Below are 15,251 nucleotides of genomic sequence, written 5' to 3'. Positions count from 1 at the left end.
GCGGTTATGCGAGGTCTGATTGTACATGCATGCGATTTTCGTCGTCCAGCATAGCAAGCTGTGTTCGTTTCAAAGGGAGGGGAGGGGGTCCGAGTACGAAATGAACGGTTTGTTTCAGGGACGACAGAAAACGCGTTTGCGACGACCCCTAACAATTTGTAATTTTCCCGAACAAAGCGTTGAGTGACTACTACTGGTGGGCGCCTGTTTTGAACTTGAGTCGGATTTCACCAAGTGCACCTGTAGACAACATATGATTGTAGGATACGCCAAACGAGCATGAGTTTCGACTCTACACTCGGAAGTTCTACGTGGTCAGTCTTTGCAACTCCCCCAAAGTGATTGCAGCCCAGACCAGCAATGCCAAAAATGGACGTTTTTAAATCGGTGCTGCCCACAGGGCAAACGGAGAGAGAGAGAGAGAGAGAGAGAGAGAGAGAGAGAGAGAGAGAGAGAGAGAGAGAGAGAGAGAGAGAGAGAGAGAGAGAGAGAGATTGAGATTCGCTGCATCACCACACACACACACACGCAACAACAGCACCAGCAGGCTCGATTGGGCATATCAGTTTCGGAACATTCATCAACGCACATGTCAGAATGCCACAGAGGATTAACCTGCGCCTAGTGAAAAACTAAACGAATAAAACACCAGCACTGTGACATGAGAGAGAGAGAGAGAGCACAGAACAAGCATGGGTGAAGCAGGAGAAAAAAAGCAGAGCACCAAAAACAATAACCATCAGCACAACGACACAGGAAGAGGGAGAGAAGAACGAGAGGAAGATGATGATGACGAAGAAAGTAACTACAATAACAGGAAAAAATAATCATATGGATATGAGAATATACGACGAGCAAACACCGGGACAGGGTAGAAAAAAACACAGAGACAAGCTGAAAAAGAGGGAAGACAAAACGTACTAGCAGAGAATTGGTTAAGCAGTACAAACATGGCTACTGATGGCCGAAGAAAATCAACGGAGACAGAATTTGTCAAGAGAGACCGAACAAGAAGACTGGGGACGGCAACCAAGAAACGGCAAGAATGAACCATCATGAAATAGTTAAGCATAATACATTGAAAAAGAAAAAAAATTGAGCAAAAAAGCGATGCATACAAACAGGAGAAAAGACAAATGGAGCCTCGGATCTATGTTTCTTGTGACGGGTCTTTGAAAGCAGTGGCATGCAAGAAAAAAAATGATCAACCATTTGGCCTAGCAAAAAGTAGAGTATGAGTCAGATGAGGAGGCATGATTAGAACAACATAGGGGAGCTGATGCAGTCCTCAGACTAACAACACAAGGCACAGCCTGGCAGCCAGAAGAGCTTACACATACAAAAAAACAAGAATGAGCGTGAACGCCCCTCGGCATGCAGCGCCAGGAAGGGCATTTTCTTTACAAAAACGTTATTGCATGCGGATGGGGGATTCAAAAACGGGCGCATCCAGTGTGAAAGGGAGCTACATGATTGTGAGTATGATACATAGCCTCTCAGACACGATCAATGGCAACGTGACTGGAGGCGATTTGATGGAGATTTATGCGTATGTACTATGACTATTGGCGGATGCAAAAGAGAAAGAGAAGCAGCAGCAGAAGCGAAACTGACCCGGATACCGCTCAACATGTTTTTATCGGGGGAGGGGGAGAAGCCAAACGCAAAGGCAGCCGAGTTAAAAACGATCAGTGGGCCGCGTGCAACCAGGCACGGAACCGTCAGTCAACTATCAGTAACTTTCAATTGTACTCACAGCAATTCATATTGACGCAAATGCATGCGTTGAATGATGTCCTTACAGTCATTGAAGACACGCTTGATGTTCTCGGTGTCAATGGCTGTGGTGAAGTGGGGATAGCAGAAATGGCGATTCTCGTCATTGTTTTCGCGGCTCAATAACTGCAGCAGGAAGAAACGCACGCGTGGAAATAGCACAGCCACAGGGTAAGTCAGAAAGTCACCAAAGTCAAGCTTCCTTCCATTGAGTTTTATTCCAAGGCAATACAGGTGTTCAGAAACCACTGGAAGTGGGAGGTGGTGGTCTTCGTTGCCAGATAATATACTTCTATAGGTTGCTGTATGCATAAGCAGCAAAGAGATCAGTTTCACGCACTGAGCAATATCCTTAGATAGCATACGGCGTAGTATCATACCGTATGTCCGCACATTTAATGCCATGTGGAGGTATATTCGATTATAAAGCCATGGGCTTCATAAATCAAATACATTTGATGTATGTTTTGTAAAAATGAAGGTATAAGTATTAGTACTAACGAACTAACAACCCAGGAAGAAGGGTGAACAAGTGGATTTAGATTGAAATTTCTGTGTGGACTTTTATGGCATGGCGTAGTAGGTGAGTCATCGTGCATCTAAAATAGCTAGGAAAGCAGCGGTGTTTCGAATATAAGGTCATGGCTTTAAAGGCGCTGACATACGGTAAGACAACATCCAGCTACACACTCTAGTGCTTTGACCACTATTTCGAGCTGCCCAGGCTGGACCTGATGGCGACGGAAATGCATACATGTATGTGGCTAGGCCATCGACATGAGTGATTGCAGCATCATTGCAACTGCAGGATCAAGGGAGTCAGCGAGGAAAGAACAAGAACTGTGCGAAAGCACTTTTGCCGTAGCCTTTTTGATTACCTTGGTTGTCTGTTTTCGTGCTTGGGCAGGTTGGAGATGGGGCAGTCCGCTCGCTGACCTTTGCTGTGATGGTACTTGAGGGTATCTCCACACAACCTGAGGTTTTTTAAATCGATTGAATTCTCTTCCAGATTAGCTGACTGTTCGGCTTGTTTTTGCGCCGCTATTCACTTCACTTCTAGAATTAACCCTTTGTGTACGGTCTGTACAACTTTCGATCCCCTGGGACCGAAACTTTTCAAAATTTCAATCGTAATTCAGTCATTTCTGGGTTACCGTAAAAGTCCGTAAATAAGTACCTGCCCGAAAGAAATACCCCCTTCATTCTTTTGGCTCTGTCTGTTGAAGTCAAGTGAAGCCCGATAAACATACTGCCCGAAATAAGTACCGGTACGATGCGCACATGCAGCACGTAGCATGTACATCGACATGAAAATGACTTCTCCACTACACACGAGTCAGGTCCGAAAGTTAGTTTGTGCCCGAAAGTCAGTACGGGTGTGGTCACTATATTCGAAAGTAAACACGTACTTATTTACGGACTTTTACGGTATTTCCAAAATCTAAAATATGTGGGTCGAAGAGAAAACTCCCAGCTGTCTATTGAAACAATCGCTGGAGCGCTCCGATGTGCGGTTCCAGAGTTACGAAGCTGGAAAGTCGAATCGTGGCAAATGTCGCTCAATAGCCGCGTCTGCAGATTTGAATGAGGGACTTCCCCATCATTCTGGGCATGCCGTGACGTAGAAACACGTTCAAAATGGCAAACGGACTCGTGGCATGCCACGGCAGTTTGTGCAATTTTTGAAGTTGTTACGAGCAAGGAGAGCGAAATGGTTGACACAAGACAACTTCTGTCGGAGTACTGGCGTTGCAACTAAGATGCTGGGCTGTAGCGCTGGCGTTTTGACCTTCGTTGTGGCAAGTGCGGGCTCAATGTGTTCCTCTTGTGACGAGCTTTCCAGGAAGCCCAAAAGGAGACCAAAGTTATGACCCGGAGAATTATGGAATTTGAGGTGAGTCGAGATCAACTTCAGTCTGAGTACATTAACCGTACATAAAGGGTTAACCCTTTATGGACAGGACAAATGTACGCATATTGAATTTGACCTCAACTCACCTCAAATTTTACAATTCTCCAGGTCAAAACTTTGTTCTCCTTTGGACTATTTTTGCAATATTGGGCTTCCTGGAAGCTCATCACAACAGGAACAGTCTAGGACAACATTAATTTTGCTACCATGAGGGTCAAAACAACAGCGCCACAGCCCAGCGCCTTAGGCTGCATTTACACGACAATGCTGGGCGTGAAAACGTAACGAAATCCTTTCGGATCCATGGTTCATTTACACGGTACGCGGAGCAAAACGTAAAAGGTGTACATCCAAACGGAAGAAAACCAAAACGCTGGCCAAGGTGGAAGAATTTGAAAACAGAAATGTTCTACCGGATAAATTTGGGTGTGCAAACAGTCGAAACTGTGTGCTGGCCTCGTTTTCCGTCACGTTTGTTTCGTTTTTGGCCGTTTACACGGATCCGACATTCCAAAAAATTGTTTTTACAATTTCCGTCATGTGACGTGTGTTGTCGTGTGCCTGTTTTCAACCATTACTTGTGTGTGATTGGTGCTTCCATGGCAACACTTTGCACACGACGAACTTTGGCGGATCCTTTGCTCTCGTGTAGACGCTTGAAAACGATACAAACGGAGACCACCTCGGATCGGCTTTGATCGTGTAAACGTACGAAAAGAAATGCGGGACTGAAAACGGAAAACTGGCCGTGCGTTGTCGTGTAAACGCAGCCTTAGTTGCAAAGCTGGTATTCTGACAAAGGCGTCTGACCATTTTCACCGAAGCGATAGGATCAGCGGTTCGTAAGTTACGGCTCTCGTAACTTCTGTCACGGTTAAAGATGGACTTCGCAGTGATTAAATCAAACACACTGGGTGTCTGTTGCCGTCAATACTGCCTGTTTTCGTGTGGCCAACACAATACACATAATGACCAGAGAGAACAGAAAGGTACTCACCAAAAATTTGTCTCGGATGTAGTCCTTTGCTTTATTGAAATCGCCCAATTTCGCATCTGCCCAATCTGACCGTGTTGCCGCTGCATGAAATCAGCACCAAGCACAAACATCTAATATATTAAGGTGCACTGCTTGCTTCCTGAACCCTGTTTGTGCTGCATATAGTATACACACTTGAACCGACGGATATCGGATCACAGAGAATTATTAAATTTTAACCCTTTGCCCCCGCGCTTTAAAAATTTCGACAGTATCCCGTCGATGACTTCACAGCACAACTCAGTCAAATATTGCATTAGTGTGAAAATCGATGTATGCAGGTTGTAGCCGAAACGATTGAAACGATTACACCGAACCTTCCGTTGGTGTAATCGTTTCATGACAGCTCCAAAGGTCGTTGAGATCTCGCGCTCGAAAGTTGGGTGACTGCACGTTTCTCGCTTCGAGTGCACATTCTGGTGTGAAACGGGGAACTCCCCTTATCTTCAAGTACCAGTCATTAAAAATTTGTGCACTGTAAAAGCCATAAATATATAACGAAGTGCTAACTCTAGCGAGTTAACGAGGAGAAATCTGTCGTTAAAATAGAAATCGTTATATACCGTACTGTACTATTGAGCGTTGAGAATGAGTGAGAATCGTTACCTTTGGTACACGTAAACTAGTCAATTTTGGGAAATCATTATAATTATATCCGCCTCGTTAGAATAATGGCTTTTACAGTAGATCCCAAATGCTGGTTATCTGGGGCGGCAGCTGGGCGAGAGGAAATTGAAATGGCTGAAGGAGAAAGGGATGGAGGGCATGGCCAGTGGCGACTTCGTTAGGCTGGAGAGCTGGGCCTGCAACTCTGGTATTGCTAGATGATAGCTAATTTTGTTAACGATGAGAAGAGCTTCTGGAGAGCCCAATATTGTGAAAATCAGGCTAATATTACATAGTAACTGAAAATTGAACTCGAGGGGAAATTATGGCCATTGCTAAATAATTGGAATTACGGGGGGGCAAAGGGTTACCTCCATCAATCAAGAGAAGCACATTTTAGAGTATGGTCAAAAATCTAAATATCATCACTTGTGGTCTTTGGGTGCCGAGTTGAATGATGTTGGTCAGAGGGAGCTGCAACGTTTCATTCGTCCCATGCCATATCAAATTTGTGCACCTCCATTGCAATGGGAAGGCCTCACTTGTAGATATGACTTGACGTGTACGGTCTGCAAGTACATATGCGAAGACTGCTTTGTAAGTCTTGCCCCCCCCCCACCCCCTTGCCCAGATGAAATAGTTTCTTGCTGGGCTTCTGTGCTTTTGCAATGGTCACAAACCCCGACACATACATGAAATTCAGCCCAGTGTAGCGAACAGAGGCGTCACACTTACCACTAAAATTCTGCGGATTCTTGCCATATTCTGAGAAGTCTTCGAAGTATTTGACGAGCGGATGCTGCCCACTTGCAATTTTCTCCTCCAAGAGATCTTGCTTGTTCAAGAATAAGATGACTGATATCGTCCGAAGCCATCTGCAAGATACAGGGCAGAAAAGGCAGAGCTTCGGATGACTCCATGCAAGACCAAGGCTAATGTGTGCGCACACATACACAGCAAGAAGATGTCACGCAGAATATGCCTATACAAACCAGAACAGATGCTTGCTTCAAAACAAGGAAACGAAGAAATACTGCCATGCACAGCGGGCACAAATAAAGCTACGACACGATGAAGCAGACGTACCTGTTGTTCCATATACTCTTGAACAAGTTCAATGCTTCCCGTAACCGATTCTGCATGCACAAGACAAAACGGAGGAGCCACGGATAAGTGAAAAAGAAGAAAAAGAAAGTACTCTCCAATGTGTCTTTATCTGGCCAAACTAGACTAGAACATGTGACGATTGAAAAAAATCATACCAGGAGCGGACTTACAACTGGGAATGCAGTGCATATCGCAATGAAGTGGTACCTGTAGTGTAGGGTCAAGCGGGATTCACAGAAGCAATTTTGCGATGCGATAGCCGCGAAATCCCCAAATCGTAGCCACCCCGCAGCCCATGCAACCGCCGCATCTGGGCCATCGCAGAAGTTGAGCCTGACTTCTTCTGTGAATGGTATTTCATGAGTTCGCACCGCAATCTCCCGTCGCAGATCGCGTCGCAAAAAATCTTCTGTGAATTCCGCTTTAGTTTTTAGTCACGATTACTATTACAAGTAAATGTGCTACTAGTATCGTCAAGAGCAAATAAGCTCCCAAGAATGTGCAACTCTGCATATGGGGTCTCCGACGGCAAAACCTCACATCATGTGTCTCAGGTACGTCTTGTACTACGTACAAGGAGAGCGTGTGCGCAAATCGAAAATCTGCCATGATTATGCTGGCGAGTTGCATACGCGCAGTGAGTTACTGCCAGGGAGTGCTTTCATTGTTACTCCGCTGCTCACTAAAAAACAGGCTGGGAACGTATAACCGGGCCACTACACCACATGATGTGAGTTTTCGGCGTCGGCAAACCTCACAGAAAGGGTATCAGCAAGAGTACATAAACCAGAGTGTGCAAATCAGGATGGTTCCTGTGGGAGCGTAATCCGCGCAATATGTCATTTCTGACGGCATGGTAAGCCACAGGTACGGTTGCGGAACCAGTCACGGTGGTGCAGGTCACTGAGTTTGTCCTGACTTCGGTTTTTTGATACGGATAGCCTAGTGAATTTACTTGTCAGTGGATGTGCACAGTCACACAAAAACTGAAATCCTGAAACAGGACGTCTAAAAATCATGCAAATTTGGGCAAGAGTACATGAAAACCAGAGTGTGCAGCTTGGGGCCTTTTCTGCTATGGGTGTCTGTCACGGCGAAATTCCGTGATTACATCATATTTGGCCCAGATCTGAGGCGGGAAATGGCGTAGTGCGTACAACTGAGCTGCAGTTGTGCAGAAAGAGACCTGCTTGAATCCTGCTCGTACGCACTACATCACTAAAATGATGTAATCACGGAATTTCGCCGTGACAGCAACCCATCCGAGCTGCACACTCTGGTTTTCATGTACTCTTGATTTGGGTGATTTCCGGGCTGTGAAACACTGAAACTTGACCTGTACACAAATCGCGGCTTGGCTGACCTCATCAGGGTGATGTAGTGCACGAACTGCGCTGTTTCAGATCTGATATGCACAGTTGCACACTCTGGTCTATGTACTCTTGGTATCAGGAGTTGCACACCCTTGGGAGCTTATATACTCTTGGTATCGTATCTCACAGTCAAACAGCTCATACACACGCCAAAGCGCAAAGTCGGACTTACCGTCTCTCCATCTTCACGGCACACCAGGTTGTATGAGCTACATGCTACTACAAAAATAATCGCTGTTACATCTGAGAGGACAGATTTGACAGAGAATGCACACATGCACATACAGATCATAACTTAAGTAAGAGCACAAAGCAAAAAGACCCCTGTACAATAATCCAGAACAGTTCTGTCTGCAGATAGAGCAGGAATCCAGAACTATACGTATAACTGAAACGCACGAATAACCATCCCCTTCACAAAGGGAGACTTCTCGGGGAATTGACCGCCTTTTCGTCTCTCTCTATTGACCGACTAATCAGAATAATAACGCATGCAGTCTTGCTAATCTCCTTCTAATCCGGTGGCCAATGCTGGCAAACCCATGACCAAGAAATGATATCGAATTGTCGACAATTCCACTGTTTTCGGATCTGCTTTTCCATACATTTTGTCATTGCACTCCTGTCCTGATATTGTAAATCTGGCGAATTGCATAATGCCAGGTGTACAGTTTTCTCCCTTATGACTATGTCAACGCGCTGCCTTCATTAAGTAGTGAAATGACGACCAAACTGCTTGGATGTAACTTTTTTTCCTGGTTCAGCCGCAAGGATTTAATGTGTGTTGTGGTAAGCCCAAAAGCAATGCCTGTGCATTACGTACAAAATCATTCGAAACATCCGAGAAAAGCAGACTTGGAAACAAGAAACCATCGCAGATTACATGCATGATGGATGGTGCAATAGCCCAGCTGATTCACCAATTTATGGCCGTGTAACGTTGGCAGGGTGTCGCACCTGACACCACGTGCAGGGTAGTTTCAGCTCTTGGTACATAGAGGCAACCTTTGACCTTGCGCAAAAGGATGCATGAAAGAAGGGAGCCGTACAACGTTTGTAATTGTCTTGAAAACTTCTACCCAAATGTGACCTATAGGCTGAATGGCACCTAGTGTGAAGAGGCCCGTATACTGCCCACCAGCATGAATGTACCTTTGAAGGGCACGTCTCCACTGGATTCAGCCTTTATTACGGTGTATCTAGTTATATCTACCCTCATTATCACTATTCACTATGTTCTAATGGGCATACTAGTATGTGCCAAATTATCGGACTTATCAATAGAGAGGTTCTGCACAACGAGAAAATTCGAACAAATGTTTGCAACAGACCTTTAACGAAAATGTGTACGATTTTTTTGTGTTCTGCCCAATTTTGTAGTTTGCATGCTCCAAGTGCCCGTACACCATGACCCGATCTCACGAAATGTCCTACGAAAGTTCATTTCGAGTTCCCTCCAAGTTTCGCGTCCAAAGTTGCGAAAGTTCGTGCGAAGTTTCTCACTTCGTGATGTAGAGCGAAAGTTCGCACACATTTTCGTTGCAGAACCTAACTAATATTCTATTTTGAATTTTTGATGCATATTTGTATTGACTATTTGAAAGTGTCATAATTAAAAGCTGTCAAATAGACTCGACGTAACTCTACGCTTGTTTTGATAAAGAAAACAGTTGTTGCAAGAAAGGCAGCAGCGCAGGAACACAAAAGACACGTACCGTTGAAGCACTGGATCCACTTGCGCCGCTCATCGCGCTGTCCACCCACGTCAAACATGCTGCGAGTACACATACGCGTGGGGATCAAGACAATGCCACAACGACACTAGGCTCACACGGAACGGCACAGCACTAGCTTGTTCATGTCCGTCACAGCAATCGATCCAGTCTAAGCACTACCCGTATACCAAATGTCAGCCGCGAATGCGTGATTATGCTCTTGATCAATGATCTCCAGAACCATTAGGTACTGACTGTGGTTAGAGATAAGCTGCAATTTACAAAATTATGATGAGGCACGAGGTCAAAGACTAAGGGCATGTTCGATTCGTAAGGATCGGGATCCAGATCTCAGATCCGTCGGATCCTTCAGAGTCAACTGGACACTTTTTTGGGCCTCGACTGCTGCCATGTTGACGAAGTAATAAAAAGTCGTACTCACCGTGCCAGTTGTACAAAAAGTCAACAAGCTCTATCTCGATCCACGTGTGCGTACCACAATGTGTACAAAAATGATTTTTACCCGCCATATACGCACAAAGGTCACATTTGGATCCGGTCAACCCTGCTCCCCGAGGTGGGTTGACCGGATCCAAACCCGAAGGATCCGGACAATCGAAAGGGTGCGAATCCAGTGGATCGGGATTCCGATCCTACCAATAGAACATGCCCTAAGAGATGCATAGAAAGAGAAAGAAAGAAAGAAGAAAGAAGGAAAAGAGAGAGAGAGAGAGAGAGAGTGTGTGTGTGTGTGTGCACGCGCAATTGCCTAGCAAGTGCAGTCGACTCACTGAAAGTTGACGCGATCTACTGAAAACCGTGTCTCGTAGATGCCCGACGTTAGGACCCGACACCGAAGTAAATCCTAAAGATAGATGAGAGAACAGCAAAACAATACTTACAACTAGGACAACACGATTCTACTACACAAAGTCTACCATTTGCACATTTCGCACGTTTAGTATTATACTCATATCGCTCTTACCCGGACCTCAAAGTTAAGGGCACCGTGTGGGTGAGTTTTAGTGGAAATAGTGACGTCATGTGCGAGGTCTCTGGCACTCTCCCATGAAACGTATTCGATTCAGAGTCACAGGCAGTACCGAGTCCAGGACCAAATGGATAAACAAGATAGAAGCACGAGTGTACCAAAAACTAGGGCTGCGACGAAGGATTGAAGGTTCGAATAGTGCTGCCTTTGATATCGCAACTAACTAACGCTTCTAGCTTTGAAGGCTAGAAATCAGCGCCCGTGTGTAAAACGTACAGGTTGTACGAGAATACCAGCAAGTACGAAACGCTGGTCAAGCAGCATGCAGTACACACTATCTAGGTAAGTATGTTGAAACGTCTGGCCGGACGCACGATATCGCAAAACACCCATTGGGTACTTAGTTGCAATACCTGTAGAAGTGGTAAGCGTGACTGTAAAATTGCTAGATTAGCCGGACAGTTTTATTTGTTGGAATTAGTTGGACTGAAGGCGCAGGCAACATCAGTGTACGTGTTCAACGGGCGTGGTGTGGCTGTGTGTGACGGGCTGGCAGGGCAGTGATTGCCTCAGGGGCCTCTGAGTCTGCCGCGTCGGCCAGTTCGCTTCGTCGTTCGTTCCCCGTCACGCCACTATGGGATAAGTACAGTCATCCGCAGTATCTTTGTTTTTGTGGCACATGCAATAACTAACTTTTCTGGTGTTAGACTGACTGCTGTTTTTTTGCGCCCCCCCCCCCCCCTTCACACGTGCTACATGTTCCTGTCCCAGCCATGAGCGCGTGTCGTTATCACCTGACCTTGTTATCACTTTTGTCACTTAGGGTATGCCACGTTTCTATGCAGAATGAGCGCAATTGCGCCAATTTAGCCCTATAAAGATCAGTCTATTCTTAATATTTTTTCATTCAACATCATATGCCTCCACGATGAGCTCAGGAGGAGCGAAACAGCTGTCTGGAGGGTCATTGTCAATATCAATCTATATACCGGAACTGTCCTCGCTGTGGTGATGGTGATGTGAGTGCACAGTTTGGATCGGCCAAGAGCGCAATGTGGTGGTGTGGTGTATTGAATTAGTTTGAGATTGAAAATTGAAATGGATGTCACCGGTCTGGCTTAGAAGTGTTTGCTTGTCCCTACTGCCAAAACCCGAAGGAGCAAAGCCAGGAATCAACTTGACAAATGGACTTCCAACGACAAACGAAGCAGTGTGTTGACTGGAGAACAAGCAGCCAAGTTACAACGGGTGGAATATCAACCTCGGTGAGCATAATGAGACCCCCCCCCCCCCCCCCCCCCCCGCTCTCCCACACACACTACGGAAGTAACCGCAACTGACACAACCCAAAAGCTGAAGTTTGTTTTGAACATCAGTTTGCGCCAATGGATATGGATAGCTTGGAAGAGATCTGACCATCGCACTCGGTTTATGATTGCTTTGGTCCAAATTCTGGCATAATGCAATGCATTACATACCTGTTCCGTTGGTACATAGTCTGCCTTTCTTATTCTGTCGATTTCATCCAGGAAGCTATATAGGCACACACACACAGAGAGAGAGAGAGAGAGAGAGAGAGAGAGAGAGAGAGAGAGAGAGAGAGAGAGAGAGAGAGAGAGAGACAGAGAGAGAGAGAGAGAGACAGAGAGAGAGAGAGACAGAGAGAATATTATTAGGAAGGAAGGTGCACAGCCGACAGCTTTGCGACCTTGCAAACACTGCAGCTGACTCAAATTCAATACTATTGAGCCCAGCTCCTGGTAAAGGGTTGCAAATCACAAATGTGGAAGCGGGTTCACGAAACATGGAATCAGTATGCGCATGGTACACAGAGACTACGTGGTACCGCAAACACAAAACAACTCTTTGGTACAGCGATAACAAAAAATAAAACAGGGCAGGAAAATTCATTGGCTGAACAACCTAAACACAAATCAATGCACACCATGCAGATTGATAGCACGCCGAGTACAATCACAGAGTTCATAATTATACGCTGCACAGACGGCAGCGTATTGATTTGTGAATTAGCAACGTGGAGACATGGGCTTTAATTCCCGCAATAAATACAAGAACGGAGAACAATATTACACATTGTTGAATGTTCCCTTTTGAATTACCAATATATTTTGCTATTGTCCCAATTATGACCTCTTTTCCAGTTTTTTTTGCTGTCCTAAAGCCCCACAAAGTTATTTCTATGTTTCGCGCCACCACACGAGTACCTTTTCAAATTGTTGACAAGAAAAAAAAAGCATCCAGACGAGTCAATCGATGGCTGTTCTGGCGAACATTCTCTGACCAGGATGGTAGATCAGACGTTATCAGCTTCTCGATAATCTTGCATTTCAGACGATGGTACGTAGAAAGTGCGAGCGATGAAAATTCTATTTTTCCCAGCAACACGACAGGGCCTGCTCAAAAAAGCAAGCGGAGATTTCAGGTGTCAAGGATTTTCCAGGATCGCGATGTCGAGGAATTCCACTCGACTCACGTCAAACTCAAAGTGCAGAAGAAGCCACCCATGAAATCTGTTTCGGGTATTGCTCCAGCCCAGTCTGCCAGCTGTCCTGTGGCGACTTGTTGTCGTTTTTGGATATAAGTGACAGTTTAGTAATGCTATTCTGTGTGCAACATGGCTCAGAACACATAGCATGAAGTTTTGTCGTTTCCTCTGTTTTCGTTTTTTTCGCCCGCCCGCGTGCCTTTTCCAGAAAATTTCTGACGCGAAACATAGAATTAACTTGGTGTCGCCTAATAATGTTACTTCAGAATTTCACACGAAATTCATTTGAGACTAGGATAGAAAACTGATTCTTACTGGAACACTCCACCTGGGGGATATAGCCTACAGGACATGGGAACACTTACTGACAGTGAAACTCTCTCGAAAAGGTGATACAAGTGACAAGAGAGCATCGTTGCTCGTCATACCACACAATAATTCGAATTGCAATAAAAACAAACGTAAAGCTTTATTTACAAAACGTCGAAAGGGTACAGTCGGGTCCATTTCGAAGTCACCGACCAAGGCTGCGCAAGCATTACATGGCATTGAACAAGTGCACAATGGAAAACGGATACAAGTACAAGCACCTCCAACGACACACCATGGTTAGTACATACACCTACACATCAATAATAATAAAAGGAAAAGAAATTTGTCCACATATCGAGGGCAAATCACTTACTACTGTGCACAATCGATGAGCTGATACTCATGCGAACGAGTGAATGCCTCCTGAACACCTTCATCTGCCCAGAGAGCTTTGGCATGGTCGAAGAACTCCTGCGCATGAGCAAATTCATTCAACAGCATTGTCAAGCACAGCCCAAGGATTCTTCTTGTAGTGCATTGAAGTGGCAAGTCATTTCCACAATATTGCTCAGCATTACTGCCACTCGGCAGCCCACAGTCAGCAGCTCACCTGGGGGTAGTCGAAATCCTTCGTGGAGTGAACAGAGCGCAAGTACGCCACCCTCTCCTGGTTGTTCTCGTTACTCAGACGAACTGGGGGGTCCAAACTGTCCATAGCAAACGCAATCGTCTGGAAGGACATTACGATAGAATTAGAGAAACATTAGGCTTACCAAACTGCTACTCATGTGTGGAAGGAGAGGAACTTCGTCACTCTACTCACGCATATACTGTCCTTGACATTGTATCGGATCTCCTTCACTTTCTCTTGGATTTCCCTGCACAAACAGGGGCCGCAAACCAACACAAAGATGCAGACGGGATGGTCAGAGCTCCAAACTGTAACAGTCATCCATATCGTGGGGTTGACGAACGCCTTCGACAAGCAGCTTACGAGTCAGTAAAGCCAGCGTCGGGATGCAAAATCCTCATCTGCTTGACAATAGTACTCTTCCCTGACTCCCCCGCGCCTACGAACAACAAACACATCATCCCTTAGGACATAGTTCGGGTTCTCCAGAACCAGTTGGTCGACTTCCAACACACCGAGAAGGAGCAGTCTGTGTGTCGCTCGGTACTCCTTTCCAAACTTTTTCAGGTCACGGGTGATGGCTTTGTTAATCCTCGCCATCTCCCGCTGCACCTCCTTCTCTTGCGGTGTAGGAGCATCTTGGCCGCTTACACAGTTGCCCATTTCTTTCTCCTCGGCATCACATATCAGGGCTGCACTTCATGGACGCAACTCAACAACCAAACAAAAGCTCAACAACCTTGAGATTTGCCGATGCGCATGCGTTTTCTACAGATTCTGCAAAGAAAATGACTATGCCGTGTTGACGTGCAAGTTTTATGGCCAGAACGTGAGTGAAGCGTGTGAAGTGTAGTATATTTAGCATGCATATGCAGTACATCCTGATCATACGCTACGTAGATCTACGTACTAGACTACGTGTGTGCATATTCAGTAGCTGTACTGTACGTGTATGCATTCATGCAAGAGTCATACCAGTACATAGGCTGTCATAGCTGCATAGACGGATTGTAGAGACGGGATCCCGGGAACACATAACACAGGCGCGAGTTGGAGTCATGATCTGTGTGAGAAAACACACGCTGGTAGGCTGGGCATGGTACCGGGTCCACTCTCGATCTCCACCAAAAAGAAAGCGTGGCGTGGTAGATTCTACTGAGTGGACTGCGAGTGTGCCTGTCGCGGCTGTGTTTGCAGGTTTGTGCCAGTAATTAGTTGGCAGTTGTGCTGCTCCAGTACTAGTTCTAGTAGTTGCAGTGCTACTCGTGCCCTTGTGTGTAGATCTA

General features: G+C 45.7%; 1 protein-coding gene across 1 annotated transcript; it reads right to left on the bottom strand.

The window, feature by feature from the left end:
- Positions 1-549: 549 nt before the first annotated feature.
- Positions 550-14,716, bottom strand: LOC135817902 (guanine nucleotide-binding protein G(olf) subunit alpha-like). The gene is made up of 13 exons (XM_065331196.1): positions 14,481-14,716; positions 14,329-14,404; positions 14,158-14,212; positions 13,945-14,064; positions 13,708-13,805; positions 11,995-12,049; positions 10,317-10,390; positions 9,526-9,584; positions 7,983-8,053; positions 6,417-6,466; positions 6,066-6,205; positions 4,686-4,765; positions 550-1,902 (listed from the first exon to the last, which is right to left on the bottom strand). The coding sequence occupies exons 1-13, from the start codon at positions 14,626-14,628 to the stop codon at positions 1,753-1,755; spliced, it is 1,176 nt and encodes a 391-aa protein (XP_065187268.1). The 5' UTR covers positions 14,629-14,716; the 3' UTR covers positions 550-1,752.
- Positions 14,717-15,251: the final 535 nt, after the last annotated feature.

This window comes from Sycon ciliatum, chromosome 5 (genome assembly GCF_964019385.1).
Source record: "Sycon ciliatum chromosome 5, ocSycCili1.1, whole genome shotgun sequence".
Lineage (NCBI taxonomy): Eukaryota > Metazoa > Porifera > Calcarea > Leucosolenida > Sycettidae > Sycon > Sycon ciliatum.
The sequence above is the reverse complement of the archived record's forward strand: the minus strand, read 5'-3'. Positions and strand labels throughout refer to the sequence as shown.